General features: G+C 40.6%; 1 protein-coding gene across 2 annotated transcripts in view; it reads left to right on the top strand.

The window, feature by feature from the left end:
- Nucleotides 1-21,238, top strand: part of CUL4B (cullin 4B) — a 37,353-nt gene extending 16,115 nt beyond the window's left edge. For both annotated transcript variants that reach the window (XM_077308720.1, XM_077308721.1), the window contains exons 11-21: nucleotides 4,055-4,173; nucleotides 4,808-5,000; nucleotides 9,588-9,692; nucleotides 10,459-10,569; nucleotides 10,905-10,990; nucleotides 12,503-12,610; nucleotides 13,124-13,237; nucleotides 14,332-14,437; nucleotides 14,514-14,686; nucleotides 16,655-16,807; nucleotides 18,019-21,238. In XM_077308720.1, coding sequence (XP_077164835.1) covers nucleotides 4,055-4,173; nucleotides 4,808-5,000; nucleotides 9,588-9,692; nucleotides 10,459-10,569; nucleotides 10,905-10,990; nucleotides 12,503-12,610; nucleotides 13,124-13,237; nucleotides 14,332-14,437; nucleotides 14,514-14,686; nucleotides 16,655-16,807; nucleotides 18,019-18,114 — 1,364 coding nt within the window. In that variant the 3' untranslated portion in view covers nucleotides 18,115-21,238. The remainder of the gene's footprint in view (nucleotides 1-4,054; nucleotides 4,174-4,807; nucleotides 5,001-9,587; nucleotides 9,693-10,458; nucleotides 10,570-10,904; nucleotides 10,991-12,502; nucleotides 12,611-13,123; nucleotides 13,238-14,331; nucleotides 14,438-14,513; nucleotides 14,687-16,654; nucleotides 16,808-18,018) is intronic.
- The last annotated feature ends 2,141 nt before the right edge of the window (nucleotides 21,239-23,379 follow it).

Raw genomic sequence — 23,379 nt, 5'->3', positions numbered from 1 at the left:
TGCTATCCAGTTCATGAAATAATACTAGTGCCCTCTGTCTCCCCTCCCTCCCCCCCGGATGGTTACTGAGGGGCGGTATAGATAGGTTTGAGTTTTTCGCCGCATCTTGTTAATTTCACTTGTTTTATTATGTTTGTTAATTGTATGTATTCTTGTTTTTATGGATTTTACTGTATGGTTTTTACTGGGTTTTTATGTCTTGTAACTCGCCTTGAGCCTCCGAGGAGAGGTGAGTAAGAAATCCAATTAATTAATAATTAGGAAGGTACCACAATTCCCATTCTCCCTGCCTGAGGTAAGGAGTCACAGCAGTGTTTTCAGATGTATTTTTGGAGTAAGGATGAATGATGCTAAAAGAAAAGCAAATACGGATAAGAGCTTGAAAGTAAACATAATGTAACATAAATAGGCCATATGTACAGTAAATGGCCAATATTCTGGTTTTCTCTAAATCATGGAATGCATTTCTTGGAAAATCAAGGGAAGAGATATCGAACAGAAGTCATTTAGGTATCTAGGGCTTCTTTTCTAGTATAATATGAAATGGTCCTTACACCAAGACTATGACATAATGTTAGCTCCAGATACAATTTAATGTACTGCCAAATAGTCTGGTTCCTTCCTTATTTGTGGACCTGTATATTTTAAGAGCCTCTTGTGGCGCAGAGTGGTAAGGCAGCTGTCTGAAAGCTTTGCCCATGAGGTTGGGAGTTCGATCCCAGCAGCCGGCTCAAGGCTGACTCAGCCTTCCATCCTTCCGAGGTCGGTAAAATGAGTACCCAGCTTGCTGGGGGGTAAACGGTAATGACTGGGGAAGGCACTGGCAAACCACCCCGCATTGAGTCTGCCATGAAAACGCTAGAGGGCGTCACCCCAAGGGTCAGACATGACTCGGTGCTTGCACAGGGGATACCTTTACCTTTTTATATTTTGAAATGGTCTCAACTGATAACTTCCAAAATCAAATCTTTAGGCATTGACCTATACTCCCTGGGCAATTCTGACAATGATTATATATGAAAAAGTACTATCAGAAAGGAATGGTACCAGTGTAGTCTCTTCAGGAATTATACCAATGTTGCACCAAAGTCTGTTGGAGGGAAAGGAGTTTCTTAATTCCCTGAAGGCATTAGGAACACATACCACTATTTTTAAAATATATATTTATTTTTAAAAAATAACATGCCAAAATAAAAGGAACACAAAAGAAAAAGGAGGAACTACATACCAAATAGTACATATCAAAAATCATCATACACTGCCAGGTAAAAAACAGAAAATATTTCTCCCCAACATCCCCTTCATTATTATAATCTTCAGGACATTCTCTTCAAAATACAATAGTCCTTACTTCAAACATTTAAATTTCAAATGTCATAGCAATATTATTAATTTCATCATATATTTTTGTTCAGAATCCTCTTCCTTATACCTTTATATTCAAAACTTGTTCTCATTCTGCTTCTGCATTGTAATACATTTATATAGGGTTTATAAATTGTTTTTCATTCTAAGTTTGTCTCCTGCTTATATGATAAACACTCTCTCCTCAACTTTTGAAATTGATCTGTTTCTCAAATAAGTTGTTAATTTCACTATTATTGCATAACCAGCAAATTTATTTTCCCATTCTTCTAAGATTGGCCAAACATCTGTTTTTCATTTTGCTAAACGGATGGTTCTAGCTGCTGTCACTATATATTACAATATCTCTTCCAAAACTTTTATTAATTTCTTAGGAAATATTTCTAATGGCATATTCTTAGCTTCCATGTGTAATTGTAATATATCCTACATTTTTGCATGTGTTTCCTTCCAATATCTTTTTGTTTTTTACATCCACCACATATGGTAAAAGGTTCTGTCTATATCTTGATGTTTTGAACGTTTTCCTTTGTAAAATTTATCTACTTTTTAAATATCCTTTGGAGTAATATACCATCTGAAAAACATTTTATACCAACTTTCTCTTAACAACTGACTGGCTGTGAACTTAATTTCTTTTCCCCATAACCATTCCCGCTGTTGCAAAGGCAATTGCTTTGTAAAATTTTGCATCTTTTTAATCATACATTTTTTCATTTGTTTTCTTCTGTTCTTAACTGAAGTAATAATGTAGTAAATGATCTTTTTGTTTTGTAATCAGCTGTTATTTCTCCTAAAGCTCCACCTTCTATGTTTATTAACTTCTTTAGCCTTTCAGATTTTTAATCCAGTCTTCAATTCAGATCAGACCTGCCATTTGATACTATAATTTTATATTTGGAACTGCTAACCATCATCTCTTTTTCTCATTTTGGAGAATTTTAACACTTATTCTTGGTTTCTTTCAATTCCAATTAAATTTATTTATCTTTCTTTATGACTCTCTCAGTGTTTTTTTCTTTTATATGTATAGGTAGTGTTTAGAATTAAAAAATTAATTTTGGCAATACGTTTGCTTTTGCTGAAATTCTACCCAGGTTTGAAACAGTTAATTATTTTCATCTGGACAAGTCTGCTTATCAGTTTCCAGATCATTTTTTTTGAAAAGATTAGTTTTGTCTGGACACATTTATATCCCCCAATATTTAATAGAATCAATGGCTACAGTGTATTCTGTACTTTTTATAATATTTCTTCTTGTTCCATTAAGAATTTTTGTTATCATTTTTGTCTTCTTCCTATTAATTTTAATTTCCTGAAAGGGATCCACATTCTTCATTATGTTCCATGACATACTGTAAGGTTTTTTTTTTTTTATCCAAAACTGTTAAAATCATGTCTCTGTATAACTTATAATTTTAAATTGTCATCCACTTTTATTCCTTTGATCCTTGTGTCTTGTCTGATTTTGTGGCTAAAGTTATCACAGGAACATACAACACTATTAATAAAAATGTAGAACCTAAGAGAACTTGGGGGGGGGGAGTCTCATGTCCCATCTCCCTTGTGCATTTTCTCTTAGGCACCACTTGGCTATATCTGCATCCACTCCTTTTTTTCTTCTCCACCCACCTACCTACTTAAAATTTCCCCTTTCTTCTACAGGCAGCCTCTGCCGCCCTCACACCCTACGCAGATTGTTCTGTTTTCCTCCCCCTTCTTCATCTTGACATTTCAGCATTGCTGATGCCTCCTCCCTCTTAATCTATTTTGTCATCCCCATTATTCTTACATGGTGGCAACTAAGGCTTGGAATCTTCAGCAGTGTTGGTTGTAGATTGTCTAACAAGCCACAAAATACCTGCAGAAATCTCTCTGCATAGTCTCATGAGGTCTCAATGGTATTTCTTACAGAAACAGATATTTCTTTGCTTAATTAGGCTTTTTTCTGACATCATTTTTAAATATATATTTTATACTTACTTCGTAAGGGCTCACCCCACCTCCTCAGGTATTCAGCTCGTGAAGGTCCCAATGTGGGGCTGCATCACAAGACGGATAATGAAAACGGCGTTGCACTTACCTGTAACCATTGTTCATTGACGTCTTGTTTGCAGAAACACATTCCCCCTTCCATCCACTCTGTGAGCCTTCTGTCTTGGGATGTCTTGATTCAGATCGGTCCAGCCTAGGTTCCCAGCAGCAGTTTGGAACTAAGGGTATGGGGTGCTCTGCCTCTGATCAAGTGTGCATCTTGGTGGGAACCCACATGCATGCGTACCATGTCGGGGCAGTAGCACCCCCTATAGGAGCTTAGCTGGAGAAAACTTTCCATGGCTGGCCTGTGCTTGCAAAGTCCCAGTGTGTGCCTGCACACGCAACATCATTGAACAACCGTTACAGGTAAGTCACCCAATTTTCTCTTTTAATTATGTACTTAGTTCCTTCTGTATTCTTATTCATAATTCAATAGCCTTTGTCCATGAAAGAAGCCATAACTCCTGCAGAAACAATGTACATTTGCCATTTCCCCCCTTTGTTTCATTCTGGCAAACTTTGTGTAACTGAAGCAGTAATGGGAAGAAATGGTCTGTTGTCTCATGAACTGAGCTGAAAACATATGTTTTTCTTGAACAAAAATGCATCATTTGGAATGATTGTAATCTGCTATAATATTGAAAATGTGCAGGTTTAAACCATCTCCTGGATGAAAATCGAATTCAAGATTTGTCTGTACTGTATCAGCTGTTCAGTCGGGTGAAAGGCGGTGTGCAAGTTCTCTTGCAGCACTGGATCGAATATATAAAGGTACAGACATGTGATTATCTTCTTTCTGTCAAGCTTAAGAGCAGGTCCTACATTTATTGGGTTGAGGGAACAATCCTGTATATTATTATTAGTAGGCTTATTGCTGAAAAACAAAGGCCAAAACAAAATATTCCTATATCCAAATCATTGGATCAAGGAGTGGACAGAATAGTCTAATGTGGAGTGTTCCAAGCTATCACCAGTATAATAAAACTATATTGAATTAATTGTAATTTCAGTCTTGAAATAAATTTTGACTATCGAGGGGAGGATATCTATCTGTAAAGCATGAGGAGATATTTGGGGATGCAGTTGGAAATAGAAACTCTAAGCTGCATTCAAATCTTGACGTTGCAACATGGTGTCTAACTACACAAATGTGATACTGTGTCACATATCTATAGTAATAGTTTGGATTTTCACTACTTTCCATAAAGATTATAATATTTTAAAAATAATCTCCACCATGTCTGCATCACTCTGACTAAGTCTGCCAGGAGGTGGGATTTGTTTGTGTTATTAGTCTGATTGTTAGAGTAAGATGCAGGATGAGTGAGTGGAAAGTCTGGCATGGTGAATGTCAGACTTTCAGAAGGCCAGCAGCCCTTTTTGATATGATGTTTTTATTTTACAGGCATTTGGTAGCACTATTGTAATTAATCCAGAAAAAGACAAAACTATGGTCCAAGAACTGCTGGACTTTAAGGATAAAGTTGATCATATCATTGATATTTGCTTTCTGAAGAATGAGAAGTTTGTCAATGCCATGAAAGAAGCTTTTGAAACTTTCATCAACAAAAGGCCAAATAAACCTGCAGAGCTCATAGGTACGTTTTTCATTATGCCACAATTATCATCTTAGGATGTCAGCAACAACCATTGGTTGTTAGTGAAGAAAATTATGAAACTTGCTAACCCTAAAACAGATGTGCTGTTGGCGTATTCCCTTAAGAAAGCTGATCACACTACTTCAGGCTTCCTTTTTACAGTCATCTTGGCTTCATGTTTAATAAAACTGAGTGGCGCAGAGTGGTAAGGCAGCATACATGCAGTCTGAAAGCTCTGCCCATGAGCTGGGAGTTCAATCCCAGCAGATGGCTCAAGGTTGACTCAGCCTTCCATCCTTCCGAGGTCGGTAAAATGAGTACCCAGCTTGCTGGGGGGTAAACGGTAATGACTGGGGAAGGCACTGGCAAACCACCCCGTATTGAGTCTGCCATGAAAATGCTAGAGGGCGTCACCCCAAGGGTCAGACATGACTCAGTGCTTGCACAGGGGATACCTTTACCTTTTTAAGTATATGATATAAATTATTAAGCTTATCATATTGCAAATTTTTAACACAAAGGTATAGTCTTAAACTTAGTGAGGACTTAATTGTTTTATGATTTCTCAGTCAAAGCAGTGCTGTTGCTTTCACAAACTGAATATCAGAACATCCATCAGTTGCTGGAGCTTGTGTGGGGAGGGGAGCTTTCAGTCACTTATTTGGTCTGCAGTACACCCTCCAGCTATTAGATCAGTTTCTGTAGCACTGTCTTTTGTGTTCAGAGATGGGTTTATTTGGTTTTCGTAAAATACATAGGCTTACAGTCATCAATATAACTATATTTCCTAGAAGAATTAATAAAGCAGAAAAAGCAAGTGTATAGGGGAATCCTAAAACAGCCAGCACATCCAACAGCAGAAGTATCAAATGAAGTATCGCTTGGCCTAAAAATCTTTCAGCCAGAACAATGCAGCAACTCATAATGATCAGTAATAGATACACACTAAAGCATTATAACAGTAACTATGGATTTTGAGCTTCAATATTAAAGGGAGAAAGCTTTTAAGGAAGATTAGCTAAAATGTGTCAGCAAAAAAGAATGAGTAGAAATGTTTTTACTTGGTGCTTAAACCTGAGATTTAATGCCAGGCATGGGAGAGGGAGTTGTATCTATGGCACTAGGGCAGAAAATGCCCCATCTCTTTTGGCCATCTACCATGTCACTCTCAAAATAGGTTTATTCCTAATAGTGAGTCAGTTGTCTGCCTAGGTTCACTTTTGCAGACTGCATTTGTTTTGTGGGCAGGGGCAGACATGTCTTGTTTGCATTATATCTAACAAGGCAAAACCTTTGTTTTGAATGTATTGAAAATAAATATGAAAATTAGAAAAACCAAGTTTTGTTAGGAGTGGGCATTAAACTTAATGGCAGCAGTAGCAGATACAATCAGAAATGTCTGCTTTTTGGCAAGGGATGAGCATCATATAGGGAAATCTGTGGGGAGGTGGGGTTGCCAGATCCAGGTTGGGAAACTCCTGGGGATTGGGGGATGCAGTCTGAGGTACAGTCCCCCAGAGTCTACCCTCCAAAGCATCTATTTTATCCAGGAGAACATGATTTCAGGGCTGCCATCTCTATTTCAAGATGTGCTTAGGAATGATTTTATTACAATTAAAGCAACTTCCTGCTTCCAGATAAGATTAGATACCGGCTAGTCCCAGCTCCATACCTGGCTACTCTAGAAATCAACAAGCAGAGGAGGGCCAGATGCTCAGCGCTTCCCACAGCTGTTCCAGAAGGCCATTATAGAAAAATCCCCTTTTCAGGGAGATTCTGTCCCTGTGCTTGAGACCAGTTAGAAACAAGCAAACACATTTTGCTGCACTGCCCCACCTTCTATAATTGATTGATTGATTGATTGATTGATTGATTAATTAATTGTATTTGTATACCAGCCTCCCGTAAAGCTCAGGGCAATTTACATAAAGCATAGGGATATACGTTGTAATCATAACAATAAGAACCAGAATTGAGTAACAAAAATATAAAAGTTAACAATACAATAGGACTTTCTAAACAGAAGCCATAGGGAGGTCCGTTGGGTTCATGATATAGAAGGGACGTCTCTGGGGCCAGTAGATGATGTTAAGTCTGTCAGCCTCAACCGAGTGCCTGATGGAGGCGCTCCCTTTTACAGGCCCTGCGGAATTAAGGGAGGTGAGGAAAGCCCCAGGGAGCTCATTCCACTTCAGGGAGCTCATTCCACCAAGTGGGGCCAGGACAGAGAAGGCTCTGACCCTGGTTGAGGCCTATTGCACTTCTTTGGGGCCAGAGATCATAAGCCAGTTGGAGGTGGCAGAGCATAAGGCTCTTTGGTAGGTGTCACCAAAGAGGCAGTCTCTCAGATATACTGAGCCCAGACCCCATATGGGCTTAATGGTGATTACCAAGACCTTAAGCTTGATCTGGAATTCAACTGGGAGCCAGTGCAGTTGTTGGAGGGCAGGCCAGATGTGGGACCTCCACAATGTGTTTGTGAGGATCCTGGCCACAGCATTTTGGACCAACTGTGGTTTTCAGGTCAGTATTAAGGGAAGGCCTGCAAAAAGTGAATTACAGAAGTCTAGTCTAGAGGTGACGGTCACATGGATCACTATGGCTACATGTTCTGGGCCCAAGTAGGACGCTAGAAGCAGATGGTAGAAGGCCTGCCGCTCTACTCTTTGACCTGTGCCTCCATGGAGAGGGAGGCATTGAGGATCACACCCAGCTGCTGGCAGAGTGAGCTACTGATAGTTGCACTCCAGGCGCATTTCCTTGCTTGGACCCTTCCTGCCCAGCCACAGCAGTCTTTGAAGTGTGTTAAGCTTCAGACGACTCAGTTTGAGCCAACTCGTCACTACTTCCAGGCATCGGGCAAAGTATTCAAGGGGAGAATCAGGGCAATCATCCATCAGGAGTAAGAGCTGCGTGTCATCTGCATATTGATGACATCCCAGCCCAAACCTTCGCACCAGCTGAGCAACAGGGGGCATGAAGATGTTAAATAGGATTCGAGAGAGGACTGCTCCCTGCGGGACTCCATATGTGAGCTGATGGCAGGTAGACCCTCTCCTATGGCTACCCTCTGTCTGCGACCCCAGAAAAAGAAGGTCAGCTATCTGAGAGCTGTCCCCCATATCCTGGCATCGGCGAGGCAATGAGCTTAAGAGCTCATGGTCAACTGTGTCAAATGCTGATGAAAGATCTAATAGTACAAGCAGCGCTGACCTGCCTTGGTCTAGCTGGCAGTGGAGGTCATCCCATCATGGCGACTAGCATTGTTTCTACCCCATGGCCAGGCTGGAAACCTGACTGGGATGGGTCAGGGGCTGAAGTTTCCTCCAGGAATGATATTTGATCCGTAGCAGCCCTTTCATTCAGCTTTCCCAGAAACGCTAAGTTCAATTGGGTTCAATTTTTTTTTCAGCAACAGCAACAATACTACTGACTCTTCTAATCCTTCTGTGAATTCTCCCATTAAGAGGGAGAGGTTGATTGTTTCCCGGATGAGGGTCCCCTATTCTTATGTTGGTTATTTTTAGGAGCCATGACGAGCATGGGTCCAGTTGGCAATTGGTAGGCCTCGTTGCTGTTAGCATCCTGTCCATTTCAGCTAATGAGAGTCGTCTGAAGTAACTCAGTGTTCTCTCCAGAGATGGCCAAGGGGCCTCTAGTTCACTTTCTGTGTACAAGGCTGGAGGGAGGTCTTGGCAGAGAGTCAAGATTTTGTCTGCGGAATGGCTCACCAATGCCTCACAGCTAATATCTAATTGGCTCTTGTTTTGGTGCCCTTCATTGAGGGCAGTGAGGGATTGAACTAACCTCAATAATTGTACTGAGCCTGAGTGCACAGATGCAATTGCAGTTGAGTAAAAGTTGTGCTTTACTGACTTCGCCGCCATCTCATAGACTTTCATCAGCATTCTGTAAGGTGTTCTCGAATGTTCATTGTGAGTGTCCCTCCAAACTTGCTCTAGTCCTCTCAGTTCCTATAGTCCTCTCAGTTCCAGGTTTCCATCACACAAACCAGGTCAACCATGTGCTCTGAAAAATTAGCTTGCAGAGTAGAGGCTTTAACCCCAACATGTTTTATATTTTTTGCTTAAACATCCCTCAGGTATTCAAATATCTGTTTTTTGTATTCATTTGGTACTATTAATTGTGCATTTGAACTTTGATCTGAATGACCATAAATAAAACTTCTTGTTGTACAATTAAAGCATGTAGATCACTTGACCTTGCTCATAACTACTAACAGATCCCTTTTATCTGGCCTTAGTTTAGTTCAGCTTCTTTGAGGGGCTTGGCACCATTGGCTTAATTTGAAATGGAATTGGAACCAGACTTGAATCAGGCCTGATAAAAACTTTAGCTGTGCAAATAGGCAGACTGTTCAGAGAAGTGCTTCTGTGTGGTTCAGTGTGTTTCTTTTCTGCAGAGGTGTTCATGTTGTAAGAGTCAGAGTTGAACATTGCATACAGGGCATTCCTTGTTGATTATAAGCAGCAGCAGTTGGGTGGGGATTGCAGGGCCTGCTCCAGAGTAAAGTGAAGGCCTGCAAGTTCAGATCCCATTACATCCTTTATTCTGTTTTTATTTCAGCTAAGTATGTAGATTCAAAACTTCGTGCAGGCAACAAGGAGGCTACTGATGAAGAGCTGGAAAAGATGCTGGATAAAATTATGATTATATTTAGGTTCATATACGGTAAGAGCTAAAATTTTCTCTAGAATTGATCAGCTGCAAGTAATCAAACCTTAACGTACGTTCAGTATAAGTTTCAGAGAATCCACAATTGTATAGCTCTTGTCCTCTCTGTTAACTGTTCATGAATTCTTTCTTGAGTTGGGGTCTCGAAGACTAGAGTGAAGTCCTACTACAGGGTAGCAGAAAAGATCAAGAGTCCAGTAGCATCTTAAAAACTAAAAAAGATTGTGGCAAATTATGAGCTTCTGTAAGTCACTACTCACTTCTTCGGATACTCATACCCTGTCACAAATTTTATTAGTTTTTAAGGTGCTATTGGACTCTTGCTCTTTTCTATTGCTGCAGACAGACTAACGTGGCTACCCTTCTTGATCTAATACAAAGTAAATAATCAAGTATGTTGATTTATCTGAACACATGACACTTCTATACACACAAGCAGTATAGTATAAAGACTCTTGGAAAATTGACTCCCCACCCCCACCTCTGAACTGCAGGACTCTCCATGTTCATGGAGACGGTATGTTCATGGATACCATCTGCCATCTTCTCAGCTTAGCTACTGTCTGCATGGCAAGCTCTCAGTCCCCTCCTGCTCTTTCTTTGGGTTGGTGGTGGATGGTGGGTGGGATGAGTATATATGCTGCAGTATTGTCCTCAGGAGGTCCAAGAGCCTATAGTTGCTCATCTCTAATGCTTGGTAAATGGGCTACAGTTAAAATTCCACTGAAGCTTTTGAAAAAAATGAGCTTTCTGTCTTCTACAGGCAAGGATGTTTTTGAGGCCTTTTACAAAAAAGATCTAGCTAAGCGGCTATTAGTGGGCAAAAGTGCATCAGTAGATGCTGAGAAATCCATGCTTTCCAAACTCAAACATGGTAAGGTTTTCATTTGTTCTCTTAGTTCTCCTTGTTCTGGCTGTCTCTGTGTTTTCCCTCCTGTGATAAATGCTGCAAAGAAGCAGTTAAATGGTCTGAGATGAGTTTCCTTCACACTCCCTTGTTAGCCCTGCTTATGGGGGAAATCACATACCTGAAGCTCCTCAGTGCTTTTAATAATTACCCTTTAGGCTGGTCGAAGGGTTGCAAATTTTCCCATGCATGCTCTTTCACATAATAGAATTTATTTGACCTCTTGTTAATGACACACTCTTTTATACTGGAATCCATAAAATAAGCCTAACTGAAATTTCAATACAAATATCCTTTTACAGAATGTGGAGCTGCTTTCACTAGCAAGCTTGAAGGAATGTTTAAGGACATGGAACTTTCTAAAGACATCATGATACAATTTAAACAGGTATGAGAATTGCACTTGAGAAAGCCTAATTCATATTTTTCCTCACCATGGCCTATTATGCACGGCCGCTGAAATGGCGGCATGGAGAACGCGGAGGAGGAAGAAGCGAAGCAAACCGCTTACCCACGGGACAGAACGCAATGGCGGCAAAACCCAAAGTATCCAATTATGCACGCGGCTACTCCGGAGCCGCGTCTGGTTGCGCCCTGGTCCCGGGAAGCTCCACTTTCTTCCGCATCTCGCTAATGTGGCTTTTTCGGCGGCATACATTGACTCTGCGCCCGGTTGCCACCTGCAGCGTGCATAATTGGTGATTTTAGCCACCACCATTCCACCCCAAATGCGGACCTTCCATTCCGTGCATAATGGGCCCATAGGAGTAACTGTCTCTTATTTTATCTTATTTTTAATTTTTATTCTGGTTGCCAAATCTGTATACCCATTGTTGTTTTTGTGGAGCCTGTATGATAATGGTAAGGGCTGGAGTGACCTGGATTTAAATTCTACTTGATCATGGCATTCAGGGTGCATATGGCCTGCATTCTGACCTTAAGACCGATTTACTTGTTACAAGCACAAACACAGCTTATTGTTTTGCTTGAGTACTCCTGTTCCTCCTCTCCTATCATGCACTATGTCAGTGGTTCTCAACCTTTCCAGTGCCGCGACCCTTCAATACAGTTCTTCATGTTGTGGTGACCCCCAACCATAAAATTATGCAACTGTTCTTTCACAGAAATTAAACCAAAACTGACCAATGGCATGAAGATCCATTGTTCATGATTGTATATAAATTATTATTTTTCCGGGGTTTCTCAGTTCAGTTCTGCCTCTTGTCCCACCATGCCAATCTCGCTCTTTTCCGCTGCTCCAAACAGACGAACGCTCTATCTCACTCCCCGGCCAAGCTGCTTGCCCTGTTGCAACCCCTCTGAAAGGGTTCTACGACCCCCAAAGGGGTCCCGACCCCCAGGTTGAGAACCACTGCAAAATGTGATTGAAAGATTTTAATTTATGACCTCTGAATATAAGTATCTTGGGAAATTGGAGTTTTTTTCTTCCCCCAAAAAAGCGGGGATTCAAAACCATGGTGTTTTAAAGAATTTTAAGAATTAAACCATGGTTTAATCTCAGTTTGTGAGGAAGAAACAAGTTCTGGTTTTGAAATCTGTTTGAAGGCTTATAAAACCAGAAAGCTTTCTCTGATGCGCACACATGCGTGTGTTTGTGGGGGGGGTGGAGTAACCATGACAAGCTGCATTCATGCCTGTTATGAATACTCACAGGGCTGTGGTAATAGAATACAGGCATTTTCTCTTAGCCTAAACTAAACTACCTATGAAGTAGTAATAAAATGTGGAGAGGGGGACATTTGTGCCACTCAGAACTCTTTGGAGAAACAACAGGATACAAATGTCATTTAGATTTGATTTACAGAATCTGACAAATAATGCCTATAACTTGTTTGTAACGCTTCATTGTAATTCCTTCTGTTTTTCATTCTTCTTGCAGTATATGCAAAATCAGAATGTACCTGGTAACATCGAACTCACAGTGAACATCTTGACAATGGGCTATTGGCCAACCTACGTGCCTATGGAAGTCCACCTGCCATCAGAGGTAAGACAGCCTATATTGCCAACATATTACTGATTTTGACCAATACAAATGAATGGTTAAAAGTTAAAACCTAAAGTGCCTAATAATTTCTAAAAGTCCTGAGTGTTCAAGTGCCAAGAATGTCCAAGATAACATCCATCTTTTGGAAAGATATTAAAAATGCCTTGTAAAACAAAGTAAAATTGGACATGAGCTTGTACTACTGTAGTTGTATAAACTAAATTCTTTGAGTTGTACAGGTACAGTGACAAATTAGGATTCCGTTATTTTATGCTTCCTTGTTTCTTATTTTCTAAGTTTGTAAAGAGGAAAAAAGTGTTAATTGCATGTAATATCTCCACGGAGAAACTACTGCATGATTAAGGCTGTAGTTCTAAAAATACTTTCCTGGGCAGTAGACCCCATTGAATAAAATGACCGACTTCTTAGTAGTAAAAGGAAGAGAAAAGGAAAATCTGGATGAAAAAATGTTAATCAGCTTATATAGATTACAACTGTTGTGATTCTTTCTAGATGGTAAAACTGCAGGAGATATTTAAGACATTTTACCTTGGAAAGCACAGTGGTAGGAAGCTTCAGTGGCAGTCAACATTGGGGCACTGTGTACTCAAAGCAGAATTTAAAGAGGTAATTTTCCTTTTTGGTGTCTGTACGAATGATTCAGCACGTGTTTGAAATTACAGTATAGATGAAATATAACAGGAGTTTTTCATGGCCATTCCAATTCTGAAACTGTCTGAAGGGTCTCCAGGTTTCTCTTCAGCTCCCTTGAACTCTTTTTTTTTAACCTCCTAAATTCTATTGCTATGTAAGTACTTACAAGTGTAAAGCAATCAGTCAAATTTTATTACAGCATTTGCAGTCATAACAAAAATTTTAAAAAGAGAAGCTTAAAATTAAAAATAAATGAATTAGTAAAACTGATCAGGCAATAGTAAAAGCTATACAATAGGAATTATATTCAGTTATAGCAATTTGTACTAACTTAATTCAAATTGCACAATATTTTTTCACTTGGATAGTGATCATTGTGTTATCTCCCATAAGGAGTTTTATGATCCACTCCTCTTCACCTTCAACATTCATTTATCTGATCAATGATCTCGGCATGAAGTGCCCTATAAAAAGGGCATCTAAAAAAAACATGGTTAATGGTTTCTGGATCCTTAGTCTTAGAGGAGCAGAATCTTTTTTCCCTAAGTGTCTTATTAAAGTGTAAGGCTCTCCATGCTTCAAGGAAAAAATCACCAAATGACGAAGGTAAAGGCCCTTTGTATTAGCTAAGCTACATAATATTTGTAGTGCCATTCTTTCTTTTTGCTTCAGTATTCATGAGAATTTTTAATTTTTTAAATTTTTACTATTTTAGTACCTCTTTCTGTCCAGTGGAAAACCCAAAGTGGCTTGTAACATTCTCTTATTTTCTGTTTGATTCTACAAAAACCCCAATATGTGTGACTGGCCCAAGGTCACCCAGCAAGCTGCCTTGGCAGAGTGAAAATTCAAACCTGGGTCTCCCAGATCCTAGTCCAGCACTGGAACCACTAAACCACACCAGCTGACAGGGAACGTGACCGTTGAACAATTCCAACTTGGATATAAAGGCAGCAGTTATCAAAATAATATCCCCAAAAGCCGTATGTTTTCATTCTGCATAGACCTGAAAGTATCTTACAGTGAACTAACTGATATTTTCAAAAGTAACCCTTTCTCTCTGACAGGGCAAAAAAGAATTACAAGTCTCCCTGTTCCAGACTCTAGTGCTGCTCATGTTTAATGAAGGCGAAGAGTTCAGTTTAGAAGAGATAAAACAGGCCACGGGAATTGGTTAGTATTGGGAGCTGCTTGTGGCTTCTGAATGCTGGCAGCTAACCTTCTAAGGTTCTCTCTCTATGTATTGCAGAAGATGGAGAGTTACGGCGAACCCTCCAGTCATTAGCCTGCGGCAAGGCAAGAGTACTCACCAAAAGCCCAAAAGGCAAGGACGTGGAAGATGGAGACAAATTCACTTGTAACGATGACTTCAGGCATAAGCTGTTCAGGATAAAAATCAATCAAATCCAGATGAAGGAAACGGTACCTACTCTTATTTTCCCTTTAGTTTACTTATAATAGATGTCAGGATCAGTCAAAGGCAGTGCAGTAGTAAAAATGTTGGCTCCAGCTGCCTGTTTTATGCAGCTTGGGTGAGCCTGAGCTATTTTATGTGGTGGGAGTATCTACCTATTCCTCTTTTGGGGGATGGGATGCTAGAAAGCAGAAGAAGGCTCACTGCCAGATTTCTGAAAAGCACATTGTATTGTGTGTGAAATAACATTGGACCTGTTATTTCTGTAGGTTTGTTTGGGTAGGTTTTTACAGTACATCCTTGCTAGTCAGGACTGGAGCTTTGTGCCATCTGGCTTATTCGATGTAATATTTTTAATACCCTGTTTGGTTCCTGTTTTCTTCCTGATCAGGTAGACTTCTGGAATGAAATCTGGGAAGAAAGTTCATGTTTTCTTCCGGGCATCAGTCAAACCTTGCTTTACACTAATCCCCTCTCTAGACTAGGTTTTGAGTTGATAGTGAAGATTTCTGTCGTTTCTACTACTTTTTAAATGGGCTCCATGTCTAGAATAAGGACTCCACCTTATTTCCTTTATTTTGGGGGTCGTCAACCCCCCGGTTCGCGGCCCAGTAACGGGCTGCCGGCGGCGGCGCTTGCCTCCCCCCCCCCCGCAGCGAGAAGCTCACCAGGCCACGAGTGAAGCGGCCGCCAAAGCAGCCACTTCTCTCGCAGCCCGGCTAGCTTCTTGCTGCGGGGGGGGGAGAGGCCAGCGGACACAAACGCGCATGCGCATTAGCACCCCGTGCTGGCGAAAATGTGCGTGCGTGGTGCCCGGGCCGCCAGCTCTTCCCCACCCCCAGAGGCAGCCCTGAACCGTAAAAAGGTTGGGAACCGCTGCTTTACTTCATTTATCGTCCACCATTCTCCACAAGAGGGATCCAGAGCAGCTTACATCTTTCTCCTCCATCTTATCCTCACAACAGCCCTGTGAGATAGGTTAGGCTGAGAGCATGTGATTAGTCCAAGTTCAGCCAGCAAGCTTCCATTGCAGACTGCAGAGATGAACTTGGGAGTCCCAGATCTTTCAGGCACATATTATGGCAAGCATTTTAATAGTATAAACAACATAAACCTGACATGTTTAGACTAACCACCCTAGCAACAGAGATATTAATAACAATAGCGGTGGGCTCAATAATAGGGGGAAAACAGCACACACAAAGGCCCTGACCTTGGAAACATGGTGGTACAAATCCAATTATAAATAAATAAATTAAAATAAAGCTATTTCCTTCTAGTTTGGTGTAGTGGTTAGGAGTACGGACTTCTAATCTGGCATGCCAGGTTCGATTCTGCGCTCCCCCACATGCAACCAGCTGGGTGACCTTGGGCTCGCCACAGCACTGATAAAACTGTTCTGACCGGGCAGTGATATCAGGGCTCTCTCAGCCTCACCCACCCCACAGGGTGTCTGTTGTGGGAGAGGAATGGGAAGGCAACGGTAAGCCGCTTTGAGCCTCCTTCGGGTAGGGAAAAGCGGCATATAAGAACCAACTCTTCTTCTTCTCCTTCCCCCTTCTTGTGTACACTTGACAAAGCTGGCATGAGTCCATGGCTGAACATTCTACTTGATATATTTATACTGTTCCATCTTGCTTATATGATGCTTAATATTAATTTTAAAATTATGAACGTATGCATCTTTATTACTCGTTAACACTATACTTACATTTTAATATGACAAGCACTTGAAGCTCTTGAACCATACAAAACAACTCTGAACATGTAGAGAATTTTCCCTCTGCATTCATATTATAGTTTCATGTATCTTGGGTTCTGTGGCAGATATCCAGGTAAGCATCAATACTTTACTCATCTAAAATGTACAGTCAATTGTATTCACTCTATTAAATCACAGATTATAACAGTAGATATATTTTGATTTCTGATATACTATTTCCCCCTTGTCCATCCCCCCCTTTTGGCATGCTCAGGTGGAGGAACAAGCAAGCACTACAGAAAGAGTCTTTCAGGATCGGCAATACCAAATTGATGCTGCGATTGTACGAATCATGAAAATGCGCAAGACGCTTAGTCACAATCTGCTTGTGTCTGAGGTGTACAACCAGCTGAAATTCCCGGTAAAAGTAAGAGAATTTTATTTATTATTTATTTATTTAGATTTATATACCGCCCTCCCCGAAGGCTCAGGGTGGTTTACATTAAACTAGTCAACAATACATGAAACAGTCTTCGTTAAAAAAACATACAGTAATTAATAACAGTGGTTGTAACAATATAACAGAATAACAATATAATAAAATAGATGAATAATAAAATAGAATGAAGGGTGTTCAGCAATTAACTCAGCAGCTTTGTAACAAAAAAACCACAGTTTGCATTTTTGAATGTTTGTCATACTAGATACTCACATGATTTAGCCAGAAAATGAAAATAACTTGCAATGGAGTATCAGCTGGGGTGGCAGTGAGTTTTTAGTGGACAACCTACTCAGAGTACATGCTTTGGTGCATTGTGGAGTCAGATGTTGCCCTCCTACATAGGAAGATCTAGTAGTGGCCCAGCTATTGGTGCTTGCAGCTTCCACCAGCAAGAGAAATGTTATTTCAGGAAGCTCTATTGGGTATGTGCAGTTTGTGATGCTGTGTTTCAAGATGGCCGGGGTAGCATGAACGAAAGAAGCATTAGCCACTCGAGCTCCTGGGCAGGGAGTGAGAAGTGAGACACACTGGTGCAGGCAGGCTGTTGGAAATGACCAGCCACCCCCACCCCCATGCCACTGCCTGAGGTCATCCTCTATAGCAGGCTTTCTCAACCAGTGTTTCATAAAACCCTGGCATTTCTTGACAACTCTGGAAGGATTTCCCAAATGGGTGGGAGTTAATTAATTTTTAAGGTATATTTTAAATGTGTTAAATATCAGGTGATACGACTATGTATGGTCATGTCAACCCACCCACCTCTTTCTAAAATGGCCAATGATGGGCCTGGAGGGGGCGAGAAAGGGAGAGATCCCAGGTGAGTGTGTCCACAGCTGTGCTTCACAACCATATTCTGCCCAATTTTGCCACTTATGGGGTTTCTTGAAGCCTGAGGAATGTTTCAGGGGTTTCTCAGCAGTGAAAAAGTTGAGAAAGGCTGCTCTATACAGCCAGCCCTGGAAAGATCTTGTAGACATGGTAAGTGCATGTTGACAGCCACCGTTTCTATGACTGAAGATGAGGTCCCAAATCCCTTGTATGTATTTGCACACCTGAGGAAATTGGGTTGAATAGTATTTTTATTTAATGAAAAGAGGTACAAAACCAGTTGCTGACATTCTGAATTGCTTTTGCAGCCAGCTGACCTTAAGAAGAGAATAGAATCGCTAATTGACAGAGACTACATGGAAAGAGACAAGGAGAATCCCAATCAGTACAACTACATTGCATAAAACACACACAAATGGGCCTTTGCTTTCCTTTTCTGCACACTTGATATTCTACTTGGTTGCTGGTGGATAAATGAGCCAGTTGGTCCCATTAAAATAACTTTTTTTACTACCAATGACTGAGTGAAAGCAACGTAACGGGGGGGGAGGGGGGAATAGTATAATGGACTTTTTCAGTGGCTTAACATACCCATTTAAAAGAGTAGTATTTACATTTTACGAAGAATGCTGTTGAACTCTTTGCATGATATTTGGTATGACGTGCAGAAAACTGTAAGGACGTACCTGGTCTTAGTGATTCTATTGGTCCCCAGATTTAAAGAGGAAGTCTCTCTTTAGCGCAAGCCTGTCATCCTTTTTTTCATCTCAAAATAGTTAAAAGGTAAAATTTAACAAAAATATAGTCTTTAAAAAATGCTTAAACTGCATGCAAATCTCTTGATTACTGTACAACATTATTGGATGTATTTATCAAATAGCAAAAACTTATATGGATTTGACTCCCTCAGAGTAACAAAAGTCTCCGCCATACACTGAGGATACCAAAACTTTTCTGCAACTGTTGGAAAGAGAATTTGCACCCCTGTGAGTGGTCTTCTGAGATTTAAAGGGCTTATCCCTGTTTGTTGTTGGCACCTGGAATAGCTTGAGGTCTGTGCTGCAAACATGCCATGGAAAACTAGGGGTTACACTGCTGATAAGGCTTCTATTTGCAAAGAAAAAAGAAAGGAAAATAAACATTACTATAAAAGCTGCCATGGGGAAATTTCTGTCTCCATACAAAGAGGGGAAATTCTAACAAATTCTCTGCAAGAGAGCAAACATTAAGGCTCAATGCTTCCTTCTCCCTATTATCCAAATCTTTTGTTAAACTTTTGTTGAGCCCATGATCACAATGGCCCTGGATATTGCATCCTTGCATAACAGAAGCAGTTTTAAGGCCTAATGAATCTACCAGGCCCCCTAGTCCTCCCTAACTTGGGAGAGCAAAAGGGTACATACTAAAAATTGTTTTCAAAACATATGATCTGGAAGCAGCACCTTCTACCCACTTTTTAAATTCTTAATTTGTATTGAGAAACATTAGATTAGCTATTCAGGTAATCTCATTTGGCAGACCAGAGAGGACCCTGTGCTGTGTACAGTGTTGCATTCATTGTGTCTAGGGGATTCTTTCCTAAGGTGGCTTTAAAACCTGTGCTGTTCTAAATGTTTATCTTCAAACAATGTTCCTGTTGAACAAAAGTAAAGCAATTTATCATTGCATGAAGCAATACCGATAACAGCTATTGTCCATTGGCGCTGACCTTCACAGCCAGCCCCAGCCACAAGAAATGTTCCAGCAGTTCACCTTCAGGTTTAGTTTATTTTTTATCCCCCCACTGTGGAAAAATTTAGTCATCTCCCAACTGGCATGCCCACCTTGTGCAGAAAAATAATATTACTAGCATGGAGGCTGAATTACTAGAGGCTGCACCATGCAGGATAGTGAATAATCTTACTAGGAGTATAGAGTGTGGTTAAGTATGCAGGGAAACAGTAACAAGGAATTTGTCATAGGAAAGGCAATTAAAAACCTTTGGTTACCAATGTCATACTCTCTGTTCTCTCATGGTTTGTGATCATTCTGAATTTTTTTCCCCCTTGAATAACATTTTCCTTTTATGTACAGCAAAGAAGCTTGGCAGAAAAATCAGTCAAACATAAGGGGGGGGGGGTAGAGGGAAATTAAAGTAATACAATTTTGTGTCTGAGTGCCGTAAAACAGATGACATTATTTTGAATACATTTGTTTTTAAAGTATTCTCAATTTTTAAATAAGCTTTTACCTGTAACTGGTTTGGAATAGGAAGTATTTGGATCCTGCACCCCCTGTATACATGGGCATCTTAGCATTACATATGCTGACAATTTGGATTGTTCTATTGAGTTCTTTCTTTTCTGTGCAGTCTTTTCCAGAGGCAGCTTAATATTGTAACGAGGGCTCTGGCAGAACTTCAGATTAGACCTGAAGCGAGCATACAATTCTGTCCTCACTCCTTTACTTACCAGCATCTATGACACACACACACATGCACTCTCCCTAGTTTGGCGATTGCTTTTGACAAATAAAGGAAAACTTTCCAGCTATACTGTTCAGCAACTTTAGTGGGATCATGTGCCTGCTTTATTAAGCCATAAATATCTTAACCTTGTTTTCCCAGTGGGCTTAGACTGTGGCTGACACAGCTTGTCTGGCCATAAATTTTTGAATCTTTCCTCTATTGCATGCAGTTTATAGCAGCCTAATTTATAAGGAATTACAATTTATTCTGATACATATTTTAGGCTTTTGGGTTTTTTTTTTTTAAAAAGAATCTTTATATCCCAAATGGGTTATTTTTCTTTCTTTCTTGGCTGGTTTAAACAAATAAAAGTGACCATTTTGTTTCAAAATTAACAGCAAATGTGTTGTAAAGATTGTTCTGTTCTATAGCTTACACAAAAGTGCCAAAGTACATATAGTTAATAAAAAAGTAGAAAATTGTTAAGTTTACTTTAGCTGTGGTTTTCTCTTTTTGATCTTTCAGATGCTCATTTTGTGTCTTTGGCGCATGTGCGCATTTTGTGTATATGTGTGTCCTAGTCTCCTTAACTTCTGACCATATCATCTGTTTTTGTTCGTGCATTTGAAAATCACTATTTTTAGTGCTTTCATGTAATAGGAGCATCTCCTTTTTGAAGAGTTTAAAATTGTAAGAGTACAGCAGCATTCAAAAATGTAATATACTTTTTCTATAAGTAAATTCTTCAGAAGAGTACCTTTGGAGTTTGGGGGAAAGGGGACAGATGGGAGGGGAAATAATCTTGTTCCTTTTCAAAGCCTTTTCACAAGGTCATTTAGAATATGAGGCTGTGCTTGTTCACTGCATAAAAATATTCAACTTAAAACACGGATCTTGCAAGTGGAGCATGTCAGCATTGCGTCCTTCAATGCAAAAAAAAAACCCACTTTCAAAAGGTCAGTGATGGGTACAGAAAGTCTCTTATTTGGTAAATAATGTAAATACATGTCCTTTTAAAAAGGTGAGTCTGTTATCTAGGTATTTTGTGTCATTTAATAAATAAACAGTTTTGTGTTGCTAAACTCTTCATTTTGTTAATGTTCGTGGAATGTGTTTCATGTATGTTGAGCGTGTTGTCATTCTCAACTTGAAAGGATGGATGTCTCATGGCTCAGTGCCATTCTTAAACCAAAACAAACACAGTCCATGGGCCTATTATGCACAGCCGCCGAAACGTCGATTTCGGGTAACAGAAAATGCGGAGAGGGAAGACGTGAAGCAAACCGCTTACGCACGGGACGGGACGCAACGGCGGCAAAGCCCAGAGTAACCGATTATGCACGGGGTGACTCTGACGCCACTTCTGGTTGCGCCCCGGTCACCCGGAAGCTGCACTTTCTTCCGCGTTTCACTAACGCGGCTTTTTCTGCAGCAAGCACCGAATCTGCAGCCGGCGCAGTGCGTTATCGGTGATTTTAGGCAACGCCATTCTACCCCAAATGCGGACCTTCCCCTCCGTGCATAATGGGCCCATGTGGCACCTTATTTACTCATTTGTTGGACTTCTGTGCTGCTGCTTCCAGTGCTGCTGGCCTGCAGTATCTTACAACAAAATAACAATAAAATGCAAATAGTAAAAATCTTCTCCCACCCACTAACCCCATCCTCTTACTAAGCCATCACCTTACTGCCAAATGTCAAAAGTGCCCAGAAAAGATATAAAGGACAGGATGTCAAAATACCAAAAGGCACCAGAGGAGAGGCCAAATCTTACTCAACCTGGTCTCAACAAAACACCTAGCGGAAGAGCTCTGGCTCGCAGACCTGCAGAATCATAAAAGCTCTGGCAGGGCCCTCAGCTCTTCTGGGAGCTCATTCCACAAGGTAGGGGGCCCAGGACCAAAAAGGCCCTGGCCCTCGATGAAGTCGGGTGAACCTCTCAAGGGCCAGGGACCTCCAATCTGTGTGTACCTGCAGGGGGCACAGGTCCCTCATATACATTGGTTCCAGACAGCAGATGTTCTTGAAGGTTAATGCCAAAACCATGAACTTGATTTGGTAAATAACTGGCAACCAATGCAGCCACCTCAGCTCTGGCTGGACATGGGCTCTCCCAAGTTCTGCTGCTAGCAGCTACATTTTGCACCAGCTGAAGTTAAAGATCTATTGGAGCATAACTATTGGGAAGCTAGAGGCAGCCCACTTTTTATCATGCATTCTCATTTAGCAAAATATATACGGAGGGGAAAGGAGCAATAATATACCAGTGTGGTATAATTTGATTCCTCATTCAGCGTGCAGCCAACTGTGTGACGTTGGGCTAGTCACAGTTCTCTTAGAGCTGAACAAAATGTGAGTCCAAAGTCACCTTTAAGAACAAAAACATTTTATTCAAGATGTGAGCTTTTGTGTTCCTCAGACAATCGTGCAAAAATCATAAGAGTACAGATATAAGGAAAGAGTAAATTAGTAAACAAACATCACAACAAATATGCAGCATGATGATGAAGATTGGATAGTTCCTTACTGGAATATTGAAATCTGTCCTTTTGGGACAGATAACCTCTAAAGGGGAAAGCTACTTTCTGCTGGGCCACTGCAGTCAGACTAGCAGTGCCCTCCTAACAGAATCACACCTCCATACACCTGTTGAAGTCAAAGGGTTTAGAAGGATATAAATTCCCCTAAGGGTACAAATGTAAGCTGTGTTTAAATCAGAAGTCCCGAGATCAAATTCTATCAAACTCATCAGGTGATTAAGCAAACCATCCCCCCTTCCCGTTTTAATTTGCAGGATAAGTGACCTATCTTACAGGTTTGTGCAAGAACAACTACAAGATCAATGCAAACAGCACTGAACTCTCATTTAAAGTGGCGGTTACCTTTCCATCTATTAACACGGTAGAAGTATTTTTTGCAACAATTCCTTATGTTCCTGAAGATCTAGGCACGTTCCTGAATTCATGTTTCAAATGAAGTTGTCTTAGAATGCAAAAATAAAGAGCCATTTTGAGCAGAAATGAATGAATTCAATGAATGAACTCAAGCTTTGAGCGGTTTTATGAAGGTTTCTCAATTCTGGACTTTCCCTTTCTCCTTCCTTCCTTTGCGAAGCTGCCAAAGGCGCCTGCTGCCAACCTTTTAGCCATAAAATGCATTCAAATATGCACACTCACATTCAATTTAGATAGAGAGGAAGACGGAAATGAACGCAGCTATTTAA

The sequence above is a fragment of the Paroedura picta genome, chromosome 13 (genome assembly GCF_049243985.1).
Source record: "Paroedura picta isolate Pp20150507F chromosome 13, Ppicta_v3.0, whole genome shotgun sequence".
NCBI classification, from domain to species: Eukaryota; Metazoa; Chordata; class Lepidosauria; order Squamata; family Gekkonidae; genus Paroedura; species Paroedura picta.
This window is presented reverse-complemented; position numbering and strand designations above follow the sequence as displayed.